Below are 27104 nucleotides of genomic sequence, written 5' to 3'. Positions count from 1 at the left end.
GTCATGTCAGGAGATAATGACCACACACAAGACGACAGCGAAAAGAAAGAGGAATGGACGACTGCCAATAATCGACACTTTACCGTTCTCCAGGTGGAACCTGTTCTTGTACACACCGCGCCGCTCCTCCTTCCCACCTCTTCTTCTTACCTCGCTCCACTCCCCTCCTCTTCCCCTGCGTCACCCTTTCTTCTTACTTTGCTCCATTCCCATCTTCTTCCCTTGCGCCACCCTTTCTTCTTACCTCGCGCCACTCCCCTATTCCCCTGTGCCACCCTTTCTTATTACCATGCGCCGCTTCCCTCCTCTTCCCCTGCGTCACCCCTTCTTACCTTTCGCCGCTCCCCTCCTCTTCCCCTGCGCCACCCTTTCTTCTTACCTCGTGCCGCTCCCCTATACCACCCTTTCTTTTTACCATCAGCCGCTTCTCTCCTCTTCCCTGCGTCACCCTTTCTTCTTACCTCGCTCCACTCCCCTCCTCTTCCCCTGCGCCACCCCTTCTTACCTTGCTCCATTCCCATCTTCTTCCCTTGCGCCACCCTTTCTTCTTACTTCGCGCCGCTCCACTATTCCCCTGCGTCACCCTTTCCTATTACCATGCGCCGCTTCCCTCCTCTTCCCCTATGCCACTCTTTCTTTCTACCTTGCTTCACTCCCCTCTTCTTCCCCTGTGTCACCCTTTCTTCTTACCTCGCACCGCTCCCCTCCTCTTCCTCTGCGCCACCCCTCCTTACCTCACGCCACTCCCCTACTCCTCGGTGCTACCTATTCTTACCTCGCACCGCTCCCCTCCTCTTCCTCTGCGCCACCCCATCTAACCTCGCGCCGCACCCCATCTTACCTCACACCGCTCCCCTCTTCCTCTGCTCCTCCCCTTTTTACCTCGCACCGCTAACCTCCTCTTCCTCTGCGCCACCCCATCTTACCTCACACCGCTCCCCTCCTCTTCCTCTGTGCCACCCCTTACCTCACGCCGCTCCCCTCCTCTTCCTGAGCTACCCCTTCTTACCTCGCGCCGCTCCCCTCCTCTTCTTCTGCACCTCCCCATCTTACCTTGCTCATGCAGCACCCCTCCTCTTCCCTTGTGCCACCCCATCTTACCTCACACCGCTCCCCTCCTCTTCCTCTGTGCTACCCCTTACCTCGCGCCGCTCCCCTCCTCTGCGCCACCCCATCTTACCTTGCTCGCGCAGCACCCCTCCTCTTCCTCTGCGCCACCCCATCTTACCTCACACCCCTCCCCTCCTCTTCCTCTGCACCACCCCATCTTACCTCACGCCGCTCCCCTCCTCTTCCTCCGCGCCACCCCATCTTACCTTGCTCGCGCAGCACCCCTCCTCTTCCCTTGTGCCACCCCTTCTTACCTCACACCCCTCCCCTCCTCTGCGCCACCCCATCTTACCTTACACCGCTCCCCTCCTCTTCCCCAGCGTCTGTACAGTACTCTCTTACCTCTCGGCTATGTGCAGATGTCTAGACTCCAGAGCGAGCTTGCTAAGACTTTTCCACATCGCTTCAGTCTCTGTGGACATCTCTAAAGTTTCAAGGAAAGCTGCCGCTCTGCAGGGAGAAGAGACGGTGAGGGGTGAAATCATGGAGGGGCGCACAGGATGAAGAGGAGACTACACCCTGACGTCAGGAGCAGATCCGCCATCACCCCACACATGCAGGGCACCATCATGATCCTACCGGTAATAGTCTCCGTCATCGATGGCCGTGCCGAACTCGATCAGTCCCTCATCTAGCGTGTAGGACACGGTGTTAACCCCTTCAGTGACAACGACTTCTGTCTTGCCCTCATTGCGCTCCAGTTCCACTATGTCTCCCTGTAGAGGTGAGAAGCAGAGGACGTTAACCACAGTGCGCCCGGAGATGAGGCAGACCTGCTGATAGTGGACGGCTGGGATCAGTGGTCCTACAGCCGCCCTGCACTGAACACAGCAGCCTGGCGATGTACAGGACCCTCTTGTTACTACCTTCAGGGGGAACATGGTGACTCTCTCCGGGGAATCTATATTGTACCAGACGCACAGATTGCTCCGGTTCTGTGCCACCACCACGTCGCTCCCGGGCACCCACTGGACGTAGGAGCAGTAATTCAGGATGGTCGTCTTCTGCCCATTAAACACATCAAAGAGGTTCAGCTGCAAAAGAAAATGGGGCACAATGGTGAGAAGACATCCTCAGCAGTACAACATGGGGAAGAGTGGGGGTGAGGGAATGTCCAGCGAGCAGTCAGGGAACACAGGGAGTTCTGCTCTGGAGGTACAGCGGCTGCATCTATAAAAGTAAATCCAAAGGAACAGCGGCCACACAACCGTCAGTACTGGAGTATGTGTACAGGGCCAGGGACGGGGAAGACGGACGCTGATAGTAATACAGGACCGCATACTGGGTGCAACAAGGCAGCCGACCAGATGAGGTGCCCCCGGAAGGGTAAAAGCTGCAGGCTGGGAGGTCACAGATGGCCGGGGCACCACAAGTACCACACAGTGGGAGTGGGAAGGGATCGGGGGGGGGGTCCTGAGGAAGGATCTCTCCGCTCACCCGAAGCTTCTTATCTCTAAAGAGAAGTTTATGGCCGGTCTCATTCAGCTCCAACCAATCGATCTTGGTGTCATGAGTGACGAGACCCAAATTATATCCGGAGAGGAGATCCACTGCGAAGGAAAGGGGATATTAGTCTAGAGCACGACCTATTACCACCATCATCTGACCACTCAAATCCCACCTCATACACACAGGCAGGTGCTCCCTGCAGGCCACCTCGGTGGCCGCAGACAGGCAGGTGACTCCTGCATGTCAGCTCGGCGGCCGCAGACAGGGAGGTGACTCCCGCATGCCAGCTCGGCGGCCGCAGACAGGAAGGTGCCCCCCTGCAGGCCAGCTCGCCGGCCGCGGACAGGCAGGAGCCCACTGAAGGCCCACTCGGGACATGTGGTCAGTACCTATAGCTACGGTCTTCATGTCTATAAGGTAGGCCAGCTTCTTGTTGTCCTCCATGCCTCGCTGTCTCCTCTCATTCAGTCGCACACTGTAATAAAGTTGAGGTCAGGTGAGAATTCGGGCTGCTCTGGTGTGGTCTCCCCAAATACTCAGACCCCTCACCTGATGAGATGGGGGTTCATGAACTCTGTACGTACGGTCCCCAATATCTCATTGTTTCCATACTCGACTAGTGTCAGCTCCCCAGCATTGAAGATCATGCAGACCTGCCACAGAGAAGAGGTGAGAATCAGAGACTCCACGCCAAAGAGAAGAGCGTACGAGACCCCACGCCTCTGCCAGCATGTGCCTTTGTGCGATTTCACCTTTCCCCCCTCCCTCCCCCCTGTTATATAGCTGTAATGTGAGACCAGCGTGCCAGCAACCTGCACTGAGTAGTTTATGGCCTTAGGCTGGGAAAGGCAGCCATAGTACCATGTGGTCTTTTGTTCCTGTACAAACTTAGTAGTAAGGTATAACGCGACCCCAATTAGTGACAGAGATATGAAAGTTATATATTTGGCATGTACAACAACAGGGCTACACGCCGGTGCGTTTTCTGAGCGTAGCGCTTCGCAGGGACCGAGAGACGGATTGCAGTTTAAGCGGGTCATATATCTACCACGTGTTTACAATAAGGGAACCCCCATGAAGTGGGGAGCATCATGATCATTGTGTCGTCTTTCTACAAGGATATGTGGGATGATAGTTTTTCATATCCTCAAGAAAGAGGAGTGCAAGCCATAGCTCTGCCCACCCCAAGAGGACATCCAGGGGGAGAGACCATTAGTTTTGGGCAAAGGTATAAAACTCAGAGGCCCAGACAAAGGGGGGTCTTTTGACGGGGGATTCAGCTACGACAGGCTGTGCAATCTGACCTGAAGGTCCCTCCCCAGCCACCGCATGGCGTACCATTTATGAAAGAACTGTAAGGCTGCGTTCACATTACTTTTAAGCAGTCCGTTAACGCTGCCATTAAGCACTATTTCGGGCACATCGCTAGCGCACGCTCTAGCGATCTGCCATCATTGAGTGACGGACCCTCGGACGTGGGCTACAGCATTTCCGGGTCCGTCACCTCTAGCGCAGATAGAGCATCTGATAGCTCTATCTGCGCTAGCATGTCGGCACTTGCATTAACGCAGCCCGTTTAACGCATGTGTTGAACAGGCTGCTTTAGCGCAATGTGAACGTAGCCTTAGTGGTTTTTTCAACTTTAATCCCTTTTTATTTGTAATCGTCTGTTTATACATAACCGTCTCATTTTATAATATCTTTTACCCTTTTGTACACACTGCCTACCTTTTTTGGAGTAAAATATAAAATTACTAGCTTAGTTTCTCCTTGCTCTATAACGTACTGTCACCTCCTCTGAAGTGAATTATGCTACTAATGTGGGTTGGCTCCGGACCCGTTATTAAGAAATCGAAGCTGGTGGCAGCAGATTTGTCCTGCACGTTTTTGAAACCTGGTAGCGACGGACGGCGTTGATAATTATTGTTCGCGCCTGAGTGGGAGTAGTTATATCGCCTTTGCTGCAGTGTGCCCATTAGCAACTACAAAGTAAGGTAGCCTTTCTGGTGACTAATTATCCAAGGTGCAGTACCCTGTCTGACCTGAGGGTAAGGGGACCCCAGAGAGCTGCAAGTTCCAAACCGGAACTGGGAAGTGAGATATAGATAAATCCCCTTCAGAAAAACCAGGGTCAACCAAACAACCGAGGTTCATGACAAATTGGTGTGAGTGGTGGGGATGATAAAGTTATCCTCACTGGGATCCATGACATATTGGTGGCAGCGGTGGGATGATAAAAATATCCTCCCTGGGATCCGTGAGCGTACCCGACCCAGCCCACAGAAAGGAAGAGAACGTACCCGACCCAGCCCACAGAAAGGAGGAGAGTGTACCCGCCCCAGCGCCACAGAAAGGAGGAGAGCGTACCCGACCCAGCGCCACAGAAAGGAGAGCGTACCCGACCCAGTGCCACAGAAAGGAGGAGGGCGTACCCGACCCAGCCCACAGAAAGGAGGAGAGCGTACCCGACCCAGCGCCACAGAAAGGAGGAGAGCGTACCCGACCCAGCGCCACAGAAAGGAGGAGGGCGTCCCCGACCCAGCGCCACAGAAAGGAGGAGGGCGTCCCCGACCCAGCACGACAGAAAGGAGGAGAGCGTACCCGACCCAGCACGACAGAAAGGAGGAGAGCGTACCCGACCCAGCACGACAGAAAGGAGGAGAGCGTACCCGACCCAGCACGACAGAAAGGAGGAGAGCGTACCCGACCCAGCACGACAGAAAGGAGGAGAGCGTACCCGACCCAGCACGACAGAAAGGAGGAGAGCGTACCCGACCCAGCACGACAGAAAGGAGGAGAGCGTACCCGACCCAGCACGACAGAAAGGAGGAGAGCGTACCCGACCCAGCACGACAGAAAGGAGGAGAGCGTACCCGACCCAGCACGACAGAAAGGAGGAGAGCGTACCCGACCCAGCACGACAGAAAGGAGGAGAGCGTACCCGACCCAGCACGACAGAAAGGAGAGCATACCCGACCCAGCACGACAGAAAGGAGGAGAGCGTACCCGACCCAGCACGACAGAAAGGAGGAGAGCGTACCCGACCCAGCACGACAGAAAGGAGGAGAGCGTACCCGACCCAGCACGACAGAAAGGAGAGCGTACCCGACCCAGCACCACAGAAAGGAGGAAGAAAGAGCGTACCCGACCAAGCGCCACAGAAAGGAGGAGAGCGTACCCGACCCAGCGCCACAGAAAGGAGGAAAGCGTACCCGACCCAGCGCCACAGAAAGGAGAAGGAGAGCGTACCCGACCCAACGCCACTGAAAAGAGGCGAGTGTACCCAGCAGGGAAGGCAGGGGTCGAGTACGGGCACCGGTTGGAGTAGTAGTACGCAGGGGTGTACAATAGATTCTTACATTCTCATTTTCAAAGAAGAATTTTTCGTTGCCCCCTGACCCTGGCCAGGCTACCTGCAGAGAAGAGAGACACAAAATGCATCAGAATGACATCTCCAGCAGTATGGAGCAGGAGGCAGCGGGCAGTATGGCGTCATATCTCACCTACATCTGCAGCCGTATGGATCAGGAGGCAGCGGGCAGTAAGGTGTCACAGCTCACCTACATCTCCAGCAGTAAGGAGCAGGAGGCAGCGGGCAGTACGGTGTCACACCTCACTCATATCTCCAGCAGTAAGGAGCAGAAGGCAGTACAGCGTCACACCTCACATCTCCAGCAGAATGGATCAGGAGGCAGCGGGCAGTACGGCGTCACAGCTCAACTACATCTCCAGCAGTATGGAGCAGGAGGCAGTATGGCATCACAGCTCACCCATATCTCCAGCAGTAAGGAGCAGGATGCACTGGGCGGTATGGCGTCAAACCTAGCCCATATCTCCAGCAGTAAGGAGCAGGAGGCAGCGGGCAGTACAGCGTCACACCTCACCCACATCTCCAGCAGTAAGGAGCAGGAGGCAGCGGGCAGTACAGCGTCACACCTCACCCACATCTCCAGCAGTATGGAGCAGGAGGCAGTATGGCGTCACAGCTCACCCACATCTCCAGCAGTATGGAGCAGGAGGCAGTATGGCGTCACAGCTCACCCACATCTCCAGCAGTATGGAGCAGGAGGCACTGGGCGGTACAGCGTCGTACCTCACTCAGCCGGTTGGTGACCAGGTCTCCGAGCAGCACAGTGTCAGACGTGTGAGCCACCAGAAAACGATCCTTCCCCATGATCTTCACCTCATCCACCTCGTATCCATAATGGGACTTGAGCACCACACGAGTCCCAGAGGAGAGGTTCTTCACAATGACCTGCGAACAAGACACAGGGAAAACATCATACCACGGGGAGCAGGGTCTCCGCAGACAGGGGGCTGCATGCATGTGGGGGTCTCACCTGGCTTGGTCCTACATACGTCATCTCAAACTTATTCTTGTAGATTGTACGTCGCAGGCAGCAATCGAACTGCTCCACCCCTCCACACAGCGTGCCCTGAGGAAGATGGCGGTGGATGAGACACGAATCCCGCAACAGCGCGACAACCGTACTGCCACACTGCACTAAACCTGCCGTCACAGCCACACACACTTGTTCGCACCACACCCACCCCAACATCGCACTAAACCTGCCGCCATAGCCACACATGCATGGTCGAAATACACACACTGGAGCTATCAGACACCCAGCTGCAGCCACACGATAGTTGCAGTAGCCGCAGAGATTCCTGGCTGCAGTGAGCGCACAGCCCCCCTGGCAGAAGTCACCGCACACAGTCCCCTGGCAGCAGTCACCGCGCACAGCCCCCTGGCAGCAGTCACCGCGCACAGCCCCCTTGGCAGCAGTCACCGCGCACAGCCCCCTTGGCAGCAGTCACCGCGCACAGCCCCCTTGGCAGCAGTCACCGCACACAGCCCCCTTGGCAGCAGTCACCGCGCACAGCCCCCTTGGCAGCAGTCACCGCGCACAGCCCCCTTGGCAGCAGTCACCGCGCACAGCCCCCTTGGCAGCAGTCACCGCGCACAGCCCCCTTGGCAGCAGTCACCGCGCACAGCCCCCCTGGCAGCAGTCACCACGCACAGCCCCCCCTGGCAGCAGTCACCACGCACAGCCCCCCCTGGCAGCAGTCACAGCGCACAGCCCCCTTGGCAGCAGTCACCGCGCACAGCCCCCCTGGCAGCAGTCACAGCGCACAGCCCCCTTGGCAGCAGTCACCGCGCACAGCCCCCTTGGCAGCAGTCACCGCGCACAGCCCCCCCTGGCAGCAGTCACCGCGCACAGCCCCCCCTGGCAGCAGTCACCACGCACAGCCCCCTTGGCAGCAGTCACCACGCACAGCCCCCTTGGCAGCAGTCACCATGCACAGCCCCCTTGGCAGCAGTCACCGCGCACAGCCCCCTGGCAGAAGTCACCGCGCACAGCCCCCTTGGCAGCAGTCACCGCGCACAGCCCCCCTGGCAGCAGTCACCACGCACAGCCCCCTTGGCAGCAGTCACCACGCACAGCCCCCTTGGCAGCAGTCACCGCGCAAAGCCCCCTGGCAGCAGTCACCGCGCACAGCCCCCTTGGCAGCAGTTACCGCACAGAGTCGGGAGCCATCTCTCTTCCAGGCCAGGGCCGTGATGCTGTACAGGTTGGCGATGTCCTTGGGTCGGGCTTCTTCCCATAATCCTCGGCGGGGGCTCCAGTTCAGGACTCGCAGTCTGTAGATGGAGGAGTGAGAGAGGGAGCGAGTACAGGGGAGGTGCTGAGACATGCTGGGATAGCACCCACCTGTCATGGCTGCCGACCACCACAGACTGACTGCTGGGGCTGGCCACGGCTGCACTCAGCTCCCGCTCACTAGGGTCCCGGCTGTAGTCAAACGTCTGGATGACCTGTCCTTCACGACCATAAACCACCAGCTTCTTATCACATCCCCCCGCGACTATGCTGCTTGATGCCCAGGCCAGGGCGTACGGGGGGCACGGATGGGTGGCCAGTTTCCCCTGAAAATACAGGTTACAGCCGTAATCATCTATCGCAGGACCACCATGTATACAACCCGAGCCAACACCACAGGTTCGAGACCCCGACCCTCAGCTAGTGGCCCCCGAGAGTAACGGGACAGAGATGGAGATAAGCTGGGAAATAAGGACCGTGCGGGATCCCCCGACAACATGGCGGATATAAGGAGGACTGTGTGGGATCCCCGATAACATGGCGGATATAAGGAGGACTGTGCGAGATCCCCGATAACGTGGCGGATATAAGGAGGACTGTGCGGGATCCCCGATAGCATGGCGGATATAAGGGAGGACTGTGTGAGATCCCCGATAACGTGGCAGATATAACGAGGACTGTGCGGAATCCCCTGATAACGTGGTGGATATAAGGAGGACTGTGCGGGATCCCCCGATAACATGGCAGATATAAGGAGGACTGTGTGAGATCCCCCGATAACATGGCGGATATAAGGAGGACTGTGCGGGATCCCCCGATAACATGGCGGATATAAGGAGGACTGTGCGAGATCCCCCGATAACGTGGCAGATATAAGGAGGACTGTGCGAGATCCCCCGATAACGTGGCAGATATAAGGAGGACTGTGCGAGATCCCCCGATAACGTGGCAGATATAAGGAGGACTGTGCGAGATCCCCCGATAACGTGGCGGATATAAGGAGGACTGTGCGAGATCCCCCGATAACGTGGCAGATATAAGGAGGACTGTGCGAGATCCCCCGATAACGTGGCAGATATAAGGAGGACTGTGCGAGATCCACCGATAACATGGCAGATATAAGGAGGACTGTGTGGGATCCCCCGATAACATGGCGGATATAAGGAGGACTGTGCGGGATCCCCGATAACGTGGCGGATATAAGGAGGACTGTGCGGGATCCCCGATAACATGGCGGATATAAGGAGGACTGTGTGAGATCCCCGATAACTTGGCAGATATAAGGAGGACTGTGCGGAATCCCCGATAACGTGGCGGATATAAGGAGGACTGTGCGGGATCCCCGATAACATGGCGGATATAAGGAGGACTGTGTGAGATCCCCGATAACGTGGCAGATATAACGAGGACGGTGTGGGATCCCCCAATAACGTGGTGGATATAGGGAGGACTGTGCGGAATCCCCTGATAACGTGGTGGATATAGGGAGGACTGTGCGGGATCCCCCGATAACATGGCAAATATAAGGAGTACTGTGTGAGATCCCCGATAACGTGGTGGATATAACGAGGACTGTGCGGGATCCCCGATAACGTAGCAGATATAAGGAGTACTGTGCGGGATCCCCCGATAACGTGGCAGATATAAGGAGGACCGTGCGGCCCCTCAGAACCAGCTGAGGGTCAGGACCACATCAGTAGGGGCAGATGCTTCTCCCGCTGATTACTTGACGCTCGCTGTGTGTAATCTACTTATCAGATCCTCCCTCTGCTCTGACGTCGGGGATCCATCACTTGTGATCACAGCGGAGCTGGTGAGTGTCGCACTATATATGTCAAGGTGAAAATATATTCCTTATATACTTTTTGTACTTTTATATCTTATACTGTGAAACAATAAGTTTTTCTTATCTGCTAGCTAATGCATATGTAATTGTATTTAAAGATGGTCGCCAGAGTTCAGTTTCGTTTCAGGTTAGTGACCGAAGGGTTAAGCCATTTCCTCAGAAACGAAACTTAAGGAATGTGAAGAAAAGGAGGAATCCACCAGAAGACGTCAGAACAAATCAGAAAGACTGGATGCTAGCTTAAACCCCGCCTAATGCACGCCTTCCCCTAACACTCAATATAGTATTGTGTATTTTAGAATAAAGCCAGTTGGTGTGACCGCTGCAGACATGTGTGGATGCACGGGGCATTAACTAAGTTTGAACCAGCTACCTGTCTGATTTATTCTTATCCGGTACCAGATGCCCTGCACACATATTAATTGGGAATGACTGGTGAAGGAAGGGTAATTGTCGTTTTACGACCCCGACATATAACGTGTAGATGTCTGGGAATTATCCACCACAGGACAAGTGCAGAGCGCCATCCTGTGAGGAGACAGGTGAGACCACCGCCATACCTGCGACTCTCCAGAACCTTCATCATCAAAGAAATAGCGGACAATGGTCCCGTCAGCGTGGCCGGACAGTATGCCCTTCCCCGAGACACTGAAACGACAGGAGACAGGACAGGTGAGTGCTAGCGAGAGCCCGGCCAGGACCCCTAAAAAACGCCGCCAGGCCATCACGCACTTAGAGGTCAGCGACACCACGTACGACTCCGTCCCGTAGATGGTGGAAGACTTGTTCGTTTTGGTGTTTGCCAGACGGACCTGCAGGAAAGATGAACACAGCGAGCGGAGGGTTAAATTACACACCAAGGCAGGGACTACAACTCTCAACCTCCTCATCACAAGGTCACCCATACCTTCCCTTCAGCCAGGCCAAAGACGATTGTGTTCTCCAGAGGCCACAGGAGGCAGGTTACTGCGCTCTACAACACCAGACACATGGGGTTATGGGGGTCTCCGCACCAAGGGGGCACTGGCCGGGAGCAACTTACCGTCTGCAGGAACTTATTACAGATCACCTTCTTGTCTCCCCTGCAAGATAAAGAGAAGCCTGAGCAGAGCCGGCCACCGCAGAGGAGCAGAGCCGGCCACCGCAGAGGAGCAGAGTCGGCCACCGCAGAGGAGCAGAGCCGGCCACCGCAGAGGAGCAGAGCCGGCCACTGTGGCACAAAGGAGCAGAGCTGCCCACCGCGGCACACAGGAGCAGAGCCTCCCACCATGGCACGCAGGAGCAGAGCACACAGCGCAGAGGAGCAGAGCTGTCCACCGCGGCACACAGGAGCAGAGCCGCCCAGCATGCACGCAGGAGCAGAGCCACCCACCACGGCACACAGGAGCAAAGAAGACAGCGCAGAGGAGCAGAGCCGCCCACCGCGGCACACAGGAGCCGAGCCGGCCACCGCGGGGCAGAGGAGCAGAGCCGCCCACCGCGGGGCAGAGGAGCAGAGCCGCCCAACGCAGCACAGAGGAGCAGAGTCGCACACCGCGGCACACAGGAGCAAAGCCGCCCACCGTGGCACACAGGGGCAGAGCCGCCCACCGTGGCACACAGGGGCAGAGCCGCCCCCCACGGCACACAGGGGCAGAGCCGGCCACCAAAGCTCAGAGGAGTAGAGCCGCCCACCGCAGCGCAGAGGAGTACCACAGCGCGCAGGAATAGAGCCGCCCAACGTGGCGCAGAGGAGTAGAGACACTCACCTCAATGCAGAGGAGTAGAGCCACCAAACACAGCGCAGAGGAGTACCACAGTGCGCAGGAGCCATGCCGCCCACCGCAGCGCAGAGGAGTAGAGCCATTCACCACAGCGCAGAGAAGTACCAAAGCGCGCAGGAGCAGAGCTGCCCAACGCAGCGCAGAGGAGTAGAGCCACTCAACACAGCGCAGAGGAGTACCACAGCACGCAGGAGTAGAGCCGCCCACCGCAGCGCAGAGGAGTAGAGCCGCCCACCGCAGCGCAGAGGAGTAGAGCCGCCCACCGCAGCGCAGAGGAGTAGAGCCGCCCACCGCAGCGCAGAGGAGTAGAGCCATTCACCGCAGAGGAGTAGAGCCACCCACAGAGATGCAGAGGAGCAAAGCCACCCACCACGGCGCAGAGGAGTAGAGCCACCCACCGCTGCGCAGAGGAGCAGAGCCACCCACCGCGGCGCAGAGGAGCAGAGCCACCCACCGCGGCGCAGAGGAGCAGAGCCACCCACCGCGGCGCAGAGGAGCAGAGCCACCCACCGCGGCGCAGAGGAGCAGAGCCACCCACCGCGGCGCAGAGGAGCAGAGCCACCCACCGCGGCGCAGAGGAGCAGAGCCACCCACCGCGGCGCAGAGGAGCAGAGCCACCCACCGCGGCGCAGAGGAGAAGAGCCACCCACCGCGGCGCAGAGGAGCAGAGCCACCCACCGCGGCGCAGAGGAGCAGAGCCACCCACCGCGGCGCAGAGGAGTAGAGCCGCCCACCGTAACACAGACGAGTAGAGCCGCCTACCACGGCGCAGAGGAGTAGAGCCACCCACCACAGCGCAGGATACATGTCCAATGCAGTGTTCGCTCACCATTCCTCCCCAATCTTGTACACATATATAATGTTGTCAGTCTGTCCGACCGCAATCTTGGTGGCATCTGGGGAGAAGGCCATGCCCTTCACCATGTAACTCTTCTTCCCGTACTGTATGGGAAGAAAGAAATAATGACCCCAGACACCAACGCACCACCCTGAAGGCACCAGCGGCTGCCCCAAGCCACCATCCCAGAGATGCCAGCAGTTGCCCCAACCCACCACCTCAAACACCGGCTTTTCTGACAACCCACCCAGAGCAGACCTGACACTGACCCCAACAGTAACTCCCATAGTCCGCACATGGTGCTGCTCTCACCTTGGCATCAGCGGGTTTTGTGGAGAACTTGTCCCTCCGCTCACCATGCTCATCATACAGCAGAACCACGCGGTCCACGGTGCACACCGCAAACTTGGCGTTATTGTGAGCCCAGGCCATGGCCGTCACCTTCGCGGCTCCATCCTAGCAGTAATGGGAGAGTGAGATCTCAGGAGGAGAAAGTGAGACGAAAGTGGATGGACACACAGTATGGGGGGGCAGAGGTATCTAGCATACAGGTTGACAGGAAGATGTATCCGATATACGTGGGGGCAAATCTACCTGGTATTCAGGAGATGAATGGACCAGGAGCCTCAAGTGGGGAAAGAGATTGTGCTATGGAATCAGTTTTGAGAGATCCAGCCCCCTACCACCAGAGCCAGACCCTTTCCCCATAATGGTCTCCACCCAGGAACTCATGTATGTTATAGAGACGTGCCAGTGTTTAATGAGTCCAACCGCAAAGTCGATGAACATCTGCAAGATTGAGACTGATGCACCAGGTGCCCACAGCTGATTGAGCTAAATACCCGTGGACTAGTTTGACTGGTCGGGCTCGGGATGCTGTCTGGTCGCTTGGACCTCGGGATTGCCTAGATGATGTAACTATTAAGGACACCCTGCTGGCCCATTTTACCATCACTCCTGAGAGATATCGCCCCAACCTCCGGACATTTTCTCCCCAGGGAGTCTGCTATGCAGAATTAGAATTTGGAAGTCAATTCCGACAACACTGCAACCGCTGGCTCGATGGTCGGACTGCCTACTCCGTTGCTGCCGTCCAAGACGTGCTTGAGCAACTTATGGAGAAAATGGGTCCAGAAATATGAAAGTGGCCAGCCGACTGGAAGCTTGACTGTCAGGAAATAGAAAAGTTCTCATTACTTCACTTACACATACAGAGCTCTCAGCTGCAGTTTTCTCTGCCTGCCAACACAAGGCTGGAATTCTACGCCACTCTTTCTCCCTCTGCCTGTGTGTGTAATCCTATACATTTTCCCCCTCCCTCAAGAATTTTTATGGCTTTAAACTACAAGCAGTCTCCCTACACTCCTCATTCCCCCTCTCCCATCTAATACTGGCTAAAACTGGTATAGAAAGCATGAGCTCCTATTGTTCTTTTAAGGTTATACATATATTGGCACCGATCAGGGCTAGAGATATAAGGATTATATATTCCGGATGTCCATCGAGGGATCTATAACTCTCTGAAATTGCTAGAAGCTAAACCAAACAAGTGCAAAGAGTGGGTTTCTCCGTAAGCGAGTCGTGTAACTACGCTGTGTTTACACTTATAAGAATCGCCCTGACGTGGTGCACCTCCTGATCGTTGTGTCTTTCATATACGAGGTTCGTACAGTGAGCTAGGCATAAAAATGTGTGCCATAACTCTAAGAAAAGGGGAGGATTCAGCCTCTAAGTGAGGTCACCACAGGGGGAGTGCCTTGGTTTTAGGTTGGAAAATAAGTGAGTGAAACAGCAGTCTTCATGTGTATTTTGTCTGGGTCTAGCTGCTATACAGATGTGTGGTATGCATCTAGATGTGTCCCCTCCTCCACAGCACACGGACAGCCATGAGATAAGATGACAAAACAAAATGTAAGTGTTCTTTTCAACTTTAATACCATTTTATTTGTAACTGTACATATACGATACTTGTCTTCTTTATAATATCTTTTCATACCTCTGTAAACACTGCCTACCTTTTTTTGAAGTAAAATATAAAATTACTAGCTTGTTTCTCCTTGCTCTATACTGTAGGGTCACGTCCTCTGAAGTGAATCACACTACTAATCTGGGTTGGCTCCGAACCCATTAATAATTAAGAAATCGGAGCTGGTGGCAGTGGATTTGTCCTGGGCGTTTGGGAGTAGTTGCAGCGACTGGCGGCATTGATAATTATTGTTCCCGCCTGAGTGGGAGTAGTTATATCGCCCTCGCTGCAGTGTGCCCATTAGCCAGTACAAAGATGGGAAGCCTTTCTGGCGACTAATTATCCTAGGTGCAGTACTTGGTCTCATCTGAGGGTAAGGGGGACGCCAGAGAGCTGCAAGTTCCAAATCGGAACTGGGAAGTGGGATATAGATAAGTCCCCTTCAGAAAGAACCAGGGGCAACCAAACACCCCGGTTCATGACAAATTGGTGTGAGTGGTGGGGATGATAAAGGTATCCTCCCTTTGAATCGTGACATATTGGTGGCAGCAGTGGGATAATAGAGCATTAGTGATCGGGTTTGAGAAATTATTCCTCTCACTAAACTTGCACAGTTCTTGCGAGGACTTGGCGCATAAAAGTTTTGGAGAACTTGTTTACTAGTTTACTAGTAGTGTTTACTAGTCCTGAGACAATAGTGTATACTTGCGATTACCCCCTACCCTTCTCTTCGTTTTTCTATCCTATCTTTTATTTGGCACTGATGGCCACAAAAGGTGAAGCCTGGTACACCCAGCAGAAGATGGGCACTTTTTCGGAGTATGCACGTACCACGGCCTGGACCCCCATGGCAAAACCAAGGTCACGGAACAGGTGCAATTTGAAGCAGACTAAGCCCGGTCTCAGAGCCCAGTGGCTGCAGAAGCCAGCACAAGAGTAAATGGTGCTGCAGCAGAGCACCAACCACTGAATGCTGGCCCTACTTGCAACCAGGGTGGATTGGAACCCCACCTGCAGGCGGCCTTGGAACAACTCCCCGCTGACGACCGTGATGGATGTCTGAGGCTGATCCAGCAATACCAGCAGGAGGCCCAAGCCGAGCTGAGCGCGAGGCGGAGAGAGCCGAGCGGCAAGCGGACCGGCAGTACCAGCTGGAGTTAGCCCGACTCCAGGGGCCGAGGTCGTCCCAGTCCAGCGGTGAGCCCAACAGCGCGCAGACCCCTAAGTGTTTTTTCTGCAAACGGACTGGTCACATCAGCACCCACTGTCCAGAGAAGCAGAAGAACCCCCCAGCCAAAGCCCCAGGGCGTAATGCAGCAGTTCTTTTGGTGGGTGGGGTGGTTGGGAGGGTGTATGACAACGTGCAGCACGTCACCCTGGGGGGCCATGTCGCTACAGGCCTCAAGGACACCGGGGCTGAACGAACTCTCATCCGACCAGAACTGGCGGCCCCTGAAGAAATCATTCTGGGGAAAACCCTGACTGTCACCGAGATTGGGGCATCCGCTGTCCCTTGCCAATGGCCCGGGTGCATATAGATTGGGGTTCCGGGAGCGGGGTGAAGGAAGTGGGGCTGTCCGATAACTTGCCCACTGATGTTTAATTGGGGACTGATTTGGGGAGGATAGTTGCATACTACGTCCCTGACTCCCCTCCCCGATCGAATGCGGATGATAGCAACGGGAAATTGCATGTGTTACCTGACAATATTTTAAAACTTAATGATGTACCTGGTAATCATTTCTCTGAAAATACCGAGGGTAATATAGATAATGCTGCTGATGAAAATGTGCATGTGTTACCTGCATTTCCATTTGTGCCGAAGAATGATGTGTTCACAGGTGCAGGAGTGCTCAGCCACGTCACTCCGCAGGGTGGGATGGCTGAAGAACCCCTAACAGGAGCAAGCAATGGTGCTATGGGAAATGGGGAGAACCGTGAGGAAGGTTGCCATGCAACTGACCAGTTCCACAGAGGAAGGTAACTGCCCCATAAGTAGCACTGCTCCTGAGATAATGGGGGTGGATGGGGAGGTAGAACCCATAGCAGCGCCGGCTGATGGGTCTGTGGAAATCCCTGGGGAGACAACCTACGTAGCTGCTGTCACCCGCAGTCAGAGTGCCCAGAACGCAGATAACGTTCTGCCTTCTGGACCCTCCTCAGTCACAGGAGTGACTGAACCAGAGATGGATCCGGAGCAGGTCCTAGAGGGTTCCCGTGGGGAAGGGACCCTGACATGACTTCTGGCTTCCCCTAGCCCGGAGTTTCAGGCCGCTCAGCACACAGATGCGAGCTTAGAGAATTTGAGACACCTCGCTGAGACGCCCATCTCCATGACTGATAAGGAGAGGGTGTTCTGGGAATGAGGGAGGTTGTACTGGGAGACAGTACCTGGAAAATCGAAAAAGGAATGGTTGAGGGAAAGACAGCTGGTCATCCCGTACCAATTCAGGAGTGAGTTGTTGCGGATTGCCCATGAGATGTCGCTCGCTGGACACTTGGGGATCAGCAAAACTAAGGTCCGGCTGTCTCAACACTTCTATTGGCCCAAGATGGGGACAGATGTGTCAAACTACTGCCATTCCTGTATCACCTGCCAAAGAGTGGGGAAGGCGGGGCCTGCTCTTAAGACTACCCTGATCCCTTTGCCAGTGATAGAGGAGCCTTTCCAGAGGATCGCGGTGGACATTGTGGGCCCACTGGCCGTCACCAGCAGCTCTGGAAAGCAATACGTCCTCACGGTGGTAGACTACGCTGTCCGGTACCCAGAGGCAGTGGCTCTGTCCTCAACTAGGGCAGATAAGGTGGCGGATGCACTGTTGGCCATCTTTTCACGGGTAGGATTTCCCAGGGAGATGTTTACCGATCAAGGGACCTAATTCATGTCTCGCCTAATGGAGACTCTCTGTAAGAGTGCAGGTGAAGCATCTGGTATCGAGTGCGTATCAACCAGAGACCAATGGCTTGTGTGATCGCTTCAACGGTACCCTCAAACAGATGCTACGCATGCTGGTTGAGACTCAAGGACGCGACTGTGAGCGGTAAATCCCACACCGGCTATTCGCTTACCGAGAGGTTCCGCAGGCCTCGACGGGGTTCTCCCCCTTCAAGATCCTGTACAGCGGGTGAGTCCGGGGACCCCTTGGGTTGGTAAGGGAATCCTGGGATGAGGAGCCGAACCCTTCTGAAGTGTCCATAGTGGAGTATGTCATGCGCTTCCGTGACAAAATGCAGACCTTGACGCAGTTGGTGCATGAGAACCTGACGCAGGCTCAGGCTGATCAGAAGCACTGGTACAACAGAACGCCCGGGAGCGGACCTACCACGTGGGTCAAAAGGTGTGGGTGCTGGTCCCCGTACCAATGGATAAGCTTCAGGCAGCCTGGGAAGGTCCGTACGTCGTCCACCAACAGCTCAACCCGGTCACCTATGTGGTCACACTTGACCACACTCGGGGTAGGCGAAAGGCCTTTCATGTCAATATGATGAAGGCTCATCATGAACATGAAGCCTACGTCCTACTTGTCTGCAGCCTGCCCGAAGACGAGGAGGAAGACCCCCTCCTGGACATGCTGGCCCAAGCTAAGGCCGGTGGGTCCATCGAGGACGTGGAGGTAAGCGCCTTGTTAACCGGACCACAGCAGTCGCAGTTGCGGACCACGCTGGAACCCTTCCGGGCCATGTTTTCCAACCGACCTGGAAGGAATGAGTTAGCGGTCCACGAGGTGGACACCGGGAACCATGACCCACTACGGCGAACACCCTATCGGATCTCCGACGAGGTGCAGCAGGTTATGCGCCAGGAGATCTATGAGATGTTACAGCTGGGGGTGATTCAACGGTCAAAGAGAGCGTGGGCCTCACCTGTAGTTCTCGTGCCAAAGAAGGATCGGACCACCCAGTTCTGCGTGGAATACAGGGGGCTCAACGCCATCACAGCCTCTGACGCGCACCCAATGCCGCGCATCGAGGAGCTGCTTGAGAAGTTAGCTGGCGCAAAATACCTGACAATAATGGATCTGAGTCGAGGATACTGGCAGATTCCCCTGAGCCCCGAGGCGCAGGAGAAGTCCGCCTTTATCACACCCTTTGGACTGTACGAGTCCACGGTCATGCCCTTCAGCAGTTTGACTTCACCATTGAACACAAAATGGGCAGGGGGCATGGGAATGCAGATGGACTGTCCAGCCAGGGTGAACCTACTGCGCATGGAGGCATACTGTGGGGTTCTGCCTCCCTAGCGCAGACCAAAAGGGGGAGGTGTGAGGAAAATGTATGTCCGATAATGTAAAAACCATAGCTGAGGGATTTTTGCACTTCTGACCATGGTCTCAAAAGCTGCGGGCTAAAGCCCCCCCCCCCTTCCGTGTGTTTCTGAATGTGTGTGTAGAAGAGCTTTTATGGCTTCTTGCTGCATTCCTGACTTTCAGCTCCCAAATCCCTCATGCCCCTTCTAAAGGAATTTTTACGATCGGTATAGATGCATAGACAGTTGTACCAGCTTAAACTGGTTGGATCTCCCTTGTAAAACATGAGGTCCTTTGTCCTAATATTGCAAGATATTGGGCTAACGATTTAGGCTAGGAAAATAATGAGTACATATTGCTAAAGTCCATCGGCGCATCTATTCATCACTGTAAGCAGGAGCTTCCAAGTTTCATCACATTGTAGCAGTGGAGGGATAACTAAGATAAGCCCCCTGCACAGGTGATAACCGTCTGTTGGCCTAAAGTCACCCCGATGCGTGAAAAAGGGGTGACGGTCACGGTGTAAATCGTGACATATTGGTGGCAGCGGTGAGGATTCATGACACACAGTATAAAGGGGGAGGAGGGGAATATGTACCCAGTATACAGGGGGAGAAGGGGCAGATATACCCAGTATACAGGGGGAGGAGGGGCAGATGTACCCAGTATACAGGGGGAGGAGGGGCAGATGTATCCAGTATACAGGGGGGAGGAGGGGCAGATGTACCCAGCATACAGGGGGGAGGGGGGGCAGATGTACCCAGTATACAGGGGGAGGAGATGCAGATGTACCCAGTATACAGGGGGGAGGGGGGGCAGATGTACCCAGTATACAGGGGGAGGAGGGGCAGATGTACCCAGTATACAGGGGGGAGGAGGGGCAGATGTACCCGGTATACAGGGGGAGGGGGGCAGATGTACCCGGTATACAGGGGGAGGAGGGGCAGATGTACCCAGTATACAGGGGGAGGAGGGGCAGATGTATCCAGTATACAGGGGGAGGAGGGGCAGATGTACCCAGTATACAGGGGGGAGGGGGGGCAGATGTACACAGTATACAGGGGGAGGAGAGGCAGATGTACCCAGTATACAGGGGTAGGGGGGCAGATGTACCCAGTATACAGGGGGGAGGAGGGGCAGATGTACCCAGTAAACAGGAGGGGGAGGGGCAGATGTACCCAGTATACAGGGGGAGGAGGGGCAGATGTACCCAGTATACAGGGGGAGGAGGGGCAGATGTACCCAGTATACAGGGGGAGGAGGGGCAGATGTACCCAGTATACAGGGGGAGGAGGGGCAGATGTATCCAGTATACAGGGGGAGGAGAAGCAGATGTACCCAGTATACAGGGGGGAGGGGGGGCAGATGTACACAGTATATAGGGGGAGGAGAGGCAGATGTACCCAGTATACAGGGGTAGGGGGGCAGATGTACCCAGTATACAGGGGGGAGGAGGGGCAGATGTACCCAGTAAACAGGAGGGGGAGGGGCAGATGTACCCAGTATACAGGGGGAGGAGGGGCAGATGTACCCAGTATACAGGGGGAGGAGGGGCAGATGTACCCAGTATACAGGGGGAGGAGGGGCAGATGTACCCAGTATACAGGGGGGAGGAGGGGCAGATGTACCCGGTATACAGGGGGGAGGAGGGGCAGATGTACCCAGTATACAGGGGGAGGAGGGGCAGATGTACCCAGTATACAGGGGGAGGGGGGGCAGATGTACCCAGTATACAGGGGGAGGAGGGGCAGATGTACCCAGTATACAGGGGGAGGAGGGGCAGATGTACCCGGTATACAGGGGGAGGGGGGGCAGATGTACCCGGTAAACAGGAGGGGGAGGGGCAGATGTACCCAGTATACAGGGGGAGGAGGGGCAGATGTACCCAGTATACAGGGGGAGGAGGGGCAGATGTACCCAGTATACAGGGGGAGGAGGGGCAGATGTACCCGGTATACAGGGGGGAGGAGGGGCAGATGTACCCGGTATACAGGGGGAGGGGGGGCAGATGTACCCAGTATACAGGGGGGAGGAGGGGCAGATGTAACCGGTATACAGGGGGAGGGGGGGCAGATGTACCCAGTATACAGGGGGGAGGAGGGGCAGATGTACCCAGTATACAGGGGGGAGGAGGGGCAGATGTACCCAGTATACAGGGGGAGGAGGGGCAGATGTACCCAGTATACAGGGGGAGGGGGGGCAGATGTACCCAGTATACAGGGGGAGGAGGGGCAGATGTACCCAGTATACAGGGGGAGGAGGGGCAGATGTACCCGGTATACAGGGGGAGGGGGGGCAGATGTACCCGGTATACAGGGGGAGGAGGGGCAGATGTACCCGGTATACAAGGGGAGGAGGGGCAGATGTATCCGGTATACAGGGGGAGGAGGGGCAGATGTACCCGGTATACAGGGGGGAGGGGGGGCAGATGTACACAGTATACAGGGGGAGGAGAGGCAGATGTACCCAGTATACAGGGGTAGGGGGGCAGATGTACCCAGTATACAGGGGGGAGGAGGGGCAGATGTACCCAGTAAACAGGAGGGGGAGGGGCAGATGTACCCAGTAAACAGGGGGAGGAGGGGCAGATGTACCCAGTATACAGGGGGAGGAGGGGCAGATGTACTCAGTATACAGGGGGAGGAGGGGCAGATGTACTCAGTATACAGGGGGAGGAGGGGCAGATGTACCCAGTATACAGGGGGGAGGAGGGGCAGATGTACCCAGTATACAGGGGGAGGAGGGGCAGATGTATCCAGTATACAGGGGGAGGAGGGGCAGATGTACCCAGTATACAGGGGGAGGAGGGGCAGATGTACCCAGTATACAGGGGGAGGAGGGGCAGATGTACCCAGTATACAAGGGGGAGGAGGGGCAGATGTACCCGGTATACAGGGGGAGGAGGGGCAGATGTACCCGGTATACAGGGGGAGGAGGGGCAGATGTACCCGGTATACAGGAGGAGGAGGGGCAGATGTACCCAGTATACAGGGGGAGGAGGGGCAGATGTACCCGGTATACAGGGGGAGGAGGGGCAGATGTACCCGGTATACAGGGGGAGGAGGGGCAGATGTACCCGGTATACAGGGGGAGGAGGGGCAGATGTACCCGGTATACAGGGGGAGGAGGGGCAGATGTACCCGGTATACAGGGGGAGGAGGGGCAGATGTACCCGGTATACAGGGGGAGGAGGGGCAGATGTACCCAGTATACAGGGGGAGGAGGGGCAGATGTACCCAGTATACAGGGGGAGGAGGGGCAGATGTACCCAGTATACAGGAGGAGGAGGGGCAGATGTACCCAGTATACAGGGGGGAGGAGGGGCAGATGTACCCAGTATACAGGGGGAGGAGGGGCAGATGTACCCGGTATACAGGGGGGAGGAGGGGCAGGTGTACCCAGTATACAGGGGGGAGGGGGGGCAGATGTACCCGGTATACAGGGGGGAGGAGGGGCAGGTGTACCCAGTATACAGGGGGAGGGGGGGCAGATGTACCCGGTATACAGGGGGGAGGAGGGGCAGATGTACCCAGTATACAGGGGGAGGAGGGGCAGGTGTACCCAGTATACAGGGGGAGGGGGGGCAGATGTACCCGGTATACAGGGGGGAGGAGGGGCAGATGTACCCAGTATACAGGGGGAGGAGGGGCAGGTGTACCCAGTATACAGGGGGAGGGGGGGCAGATGTACCCGGTATACAGGGGGAGGAGGGGCAGATGTACCCGGTATACAGGGGGGAGGAGGGGCAGATGTACCCAGTATACAGGGGGAGGAGGGGCAGGTGTACCCAGTATACAGGGGGAGGGGGGGCAGATGTACCCAGTATACAGGGGGAGGAGGGGCAGGTGTACCCAGTATACAGGGGGAGGAGGGGCAGGTGTACCCAGTATACAGGGGGAGGAGGGGCAGGTGTACCCAGTATACAGGGGGAGGAGGGGCAGGTGTACCCAGTATACAGGGGGAGGAGGGGCAGATGTACCCGGTATACAGGGGGGAGGAGGGACAGATGTACCCAGTATACAGGGGGAGGAGGGGCAGGTGTACCCGGTATACAGGGGGAGGAGGGGCAGGTGTACCCAGTATACAGGGGGAGGAGGGGCAGGTGTACCCAGTATACAGGGGGAGGAGGGGCAGATGTACCCAGTATACAGGGGGAGGAGGGGCAGGTGTACCCAGTATACAGGGGGAGGGGGGGCAGATGTACCCAGTATACAGGGGGAGGAGGGGCAGATGTACCCAGTATACAGGGGGAGGGGGGGCAGATGTACCCAGTATACAGGGGGAGGAGGGGCAGATGTACCCAGTATACAGGGGGAGGGGGGGCAGATGTACCCGGTATACAGGGGGAGGAGGGGCAGATGTACCCAGTATACAGGGGGAGGGGGGGCAGATGTACCCGGTATACAGGGGGAGGAGGGGCAGATGTACCCAGTATACAGGGGGAGGGGGGGCAGGTGCACCCAGTATACAGGGGAGGAGGGGCAGATGTACCCGGTATACAGGGGGAGGAGGGGCAGATGTACCCGGTATACAGGGGGAGGAGGGGCAGATGTACCCGGTATACAGGGGGAGGAGGGGCAGATGTACCCGGTATACAGGGGGAGGAGGGGCAGGTGTACCCAGTATACAGGGGGGAGGGGGGGCAGGTGTACCCAGTATACAGGGGGGAGGAGGGGCAGATGTACCCGGTATACAGGGGGAGGAGGGGCAGATGTACCCGGTATACAGGGGGAGGAGGGGCAGATGTACCCGGTATACAGGGGGAGGAGGGGCAGATGTACCCGGTATACAGGGGGAGGAGGGGCAGATGAACCCGGTATACAGGGGGAGGAGGGGCAGATGTACCCGGTATACAGGGGGAGGAGGGGCAGATGTACCCGGTATACAGGGGGAGGAGGGGCAGATGTACCCGGTATACAGGGGGAGGGGGGGCAGATGTACCCGGTATACAGGGGGAGGGGGGGCAGATGTACTCGGTATACAGGGGGGAGGAGGGGCAGATGTACCCGGTATACAGGGGGAGGAGGGGCAGATGTACCCAGTATACAGGAGGAGGAGGGGCAGATGTACCCGGTATACAGGGGGAGGAGGGGCAGATGTACCCGGTATACAGGGGGAGGGGGGGCAGATGTACCCGGTATACAGGGGGAGGAGGGGCAGATGTACCCAGTATACAGGAGGAGGAGGGGCAGATGTACCCAGTATACAGGGGGAGGAGGGGCAGATGTACCCGGTATACAGGGGGAGGGGGGGCAGATGTACCCGGTATACAGGGGGAGGGGGGGCAGATGTACTCGGTATACAGGGGGGAGGAGGGGCAGATGTACCCGGTATACAGGGGGAGGAGGGGCAGATGTACCCAGTATACAGGAGGAGGAGGGGCAGATGTACCCGGTATACAGGGGGAGGAGGGGCAGATGTACCCGGTATACAGGGGGAGGGGGGGCAGATGTACCCGGTATACAGGGGGAGGAGGGGCAGATGTACCCGGTATACAGGGGGAGGAGGGGCAGATGTACCCGGTATACAGGGGGAGGAGGGGCAGATGTACCCAGTATACAGGGGGGAGGAGGGGCAGATGTACCCAGTATACAGGGGGAGGAGGGGCAGATGTACCCGGTATACAGGGGGAGGAGGGGCAGATGTACCCAGTATACAGGAGGAGGAGGGGCAGATGTACCCGGTATACAGGGGGAGGGGGGGCAGATGTACCCAGTATACAGGGGGAGGAGGGGCAGATGTACCCAGTATACAGGGGGAGGAGGGGCAGATGTACCCAGTATACAGGGGGAGGAGGGGCAGATGTACCCAGTAAACAGGGGGAGGGGGGGCAGATGTACCCAGTATACAGGGGGAGGGGGGGCAGATGTACCCGGTATACAGGGGGGAGGAGGGGCAGATGTACCCGGTATACAGGGGGAGGAGGGGCAGATGTACCCGGTATACAGGGGGAGGAGGGGCAGATGTACCCAGTATACAGGAGGAGGAGGGGCAGATGTACCCAGTATACAGGGGGAGGAGGGGCAGATGTACCCGGTATACAGGGGGAGGGGGGGCAGATGTACCCGGTATACAGGGGGAGGAGGGGCAGATGTACCCAGTATACAGGAGGAGGAGGGGCAGATGTACCCAGTATACAGGGGGATGAGGGGCAGATGTACCCAGTATACAGGAGGAGGAGGGGCAGATGTACCCGGTATACAGGGGGAGGGGGGGCAGATGTACCCAGTATACAGGGGGAGGAGGGGCAGATGTACCCAGTATACAGGAGGAGGAGGGGCAGATGTACCCAGTATACAGGAGGAGGAGGGGCAGATGTACCCGGTATACAGGGGGAGGGGGGGCAGATGTACCCAGTATACAGGGGGGAGGAGGGGCAGATGTACCCGGTATACAGGGGGGAGGAGGGGCAGATGTACCCGGTATACAGGGGGAGGAGGGGCAGATGTACCCGGTATACAGGGGGAGGGGGGGCAGATGTACCCGGTATACAGGGGGAGGAGGGGCAGATGTACCCGGTATACAGGGGGAGGAGGGGCAGATGTACCCGGTATACAGGGGGAGGAGGGGCAGATGTACCCAGTATACAGGGGGGAGGAGGGGCAAATGTACCCAGTATACAGGGGGAGGAGGGGCAGATGTACCCAGTATACAGGAGGAGGAGGGGCAGATGTACCCGGTATACAGGGGGAGGAGGGGCAGATGTACCCGGTATACAGGGGGAGGAGGGGCAGATGTACCCGGTATACAGGGGGAGGAGGGGCAGATGTACCCGGTATACAGGGGGGAGGAGGGGCAGATGTACCCGGTATACAGGGGGAGGAGGGGCAGATGTACCCGGTATACAGGGGGGAGGAGGGGCAGGTGTACCCGGTATACAGGGGGAGGAGGGGCAGATGTACCCGGTATACAGGGGGGAGGAGGGGCAGATGTACCCGGTATACAGGGGGAGGAGGGGCAGATGTACCCGGTATACAGGGGGGAGGAGGGGCAGATGTACCCGGTATACAGGGGGAGGAGGGGCAGATGTACCCGGTATACAGGGGGGAGGAGGGGCAGGTGTACCCGGTATACAGGGGGAGGAGGGGCAGATGTACCCGGTATACAGGGGGGAGGAGGGGCAGATGTACCCGGTATACAGGGGGAGGAGGGGCAAATGTACCCAGTATACAGGGGGAGGAGGGGCAGATGTACCCGGTATACAGGGGGAGGAGGGGCAGATGTACCCGGTATACAGGGGGAGGAGGGGCAGATGTACCCGGTATACAGGGGGGAGGAGGGGCAGATGTACCCGGTATACAGGGGGGAGGAGGGGCAGATGTACCCGGTATACAGGGGGAGGAGGGGCAGATGTACCCGGTATACAGGGGGGAGGAGGGGCAGATGTACCCGGTATACAGGGGGAGGAGGGGCAGATGTACCCGGTATACAGGGGGGAGGAGGGGCAGGTGTACCCGGTATACAGGGGGAGGAGGGGCAGATGTACCCGGTATACAGGGGGGAGGAGGGGCAGATGTACCCGGTATACAGGGGGAGGAGGGGCAAATGTACCCAGTATACAGGGGGAGGAGGGGCAGATGTACCCGGTATACAGGGGGAGGAGGGGCAGATGTACCCGGTATACAGGGGGAGGAGGGGCAGATGTACCCGGTATACAGGGGGGAGGAGGGGCAGATGTACCCGGTATACAGGGGGAGGGGGGGCAGATGTACCCGGTATACAGGGGGAGGAGGGGCAGATGTACCCGGTATACAGGGGGAGGAGGGGCAGATGTACCCGGTATACAGGGGGAGGAGGGGCAGATGTACCCGGTATACAGGGGGAGGAGGGGCAGATGTACCCGGTATACAGGGGGAGGAGGGGCAGATGTACCCAGTATACAGGGGTAGGGGGGGCAGATGTACCCGGTATACAGGGGGAGGAGGGGCAGATGTACCCGGTATACAGGGGGAGGAGGGGCAGATGTACCCGGTATACAGGGGGAGGAGGGGCAGATGTACCCGGTATACAGGGGGAGGAGGGGCAGATGTACCCAGTATACAGGGGTAGGGGGGGCAGATGTACCCGGTATACAGGGGGAGGAGGGGCAGATGTACCCGGTATACAGGGGGAGGAGGGGCAGATGTACCCGGTATACAGGGGGAGGAGGGGCAGATGTACCCGGTATACAGGGGGAGGAGGGGCAGATGTACCCGGTATACAGGGGGAGGGGGGGCAGATGTACCCGGTATACAGGGGGAGGAGGGGCAGATGTACCCGGTATACAGGGGGGAGGAGGGGCA

General features: G+C 57.1%; 1 protein-coding gene across 2 annotated transcripts in view; it reads right to left on the bottom strand.

Moving 5' to 3' along the window:
- The window catches only part of IFT172 (intraflagellar transport 172), a 76387-nt gene that overhangs the window by 48743 nt on the left and 540 nt on the right, over positions 1-27104 (bottom strand). The window contains exons 2-18 of one of the 2 annotated variants that reach the window (XM_077291975.1): positions 12922-13065; positions 12601-12713; positions 11051-11090; positions 10916-10981; positions 10741-10820; positions 10569-10656; positions 8274-8488; positions 8080-8203; positions 6900-6995; positions 6653-6814; positions 5919-5972; positions 3109-3212; positions 2949-3034; positions 2548-2660; positions 1977-2144; positions 1690-1826; positions 1453-1560 (exon numbers count right to left, since the gene is read on the bottom strand). In XM_077291975.1, the coding sequence (XP_077148090.1) occupies positions 1453-1560; positions 1690-1826; positions 1977-2144; positions 2548-2660; positions 2949-3034; positions 3109-3212; positions 5919-5972; positions 6653-6814; positions 6900-6995; positions 8080-8203; positions 8274-8488; positions 10569-10656; positions 10741-10820; positions 10916-10981; positions 11051-11090; positions 12601-12713; positions 12922-13065 (1898 nt within the window). Of the gene's footprint in view, positions 1-1452; positions 1561-1689; positions 1827-1976; positions 2145-2547; positions 2661-2948; positions 3035-3108; positions 3213-5918; positions 5973-6652; positions 6815-6899; positions 6996-8079; positions 8204-8273; positions 8489-10568; positions 10657-10740; positions 10821-10915; positions 10982-11050; positions 11091-12600; positions 12714-12921; positions 13066-27104 lie in introns of those variants that run through there. The other variant, XM_077291974.1, reaches the window with a different exon arrangement.

Source organism: Ranitomeya variabilis, chromosome 2, assembly GCF_051348905.1.
Source record: "Ranitomeya variabilis isolate aRanVar5 chromosome 2, aRanVar5.hap1, whole genome shotgun sequence".
In the NCBI taxonomy this organism is placed as follows: domain Eukaryota; kingdom Metazoa; phylum Chordata; class Amphibia; order Anura; family Dendrobatidae; genus Ranitomeya; species Ranitomeya variabilis.
The sequence above is the reverse complement of the archived record's forward strand: the minus strand, read 5'-3'. Positions and strand labels throughout refer to the sequence as shown.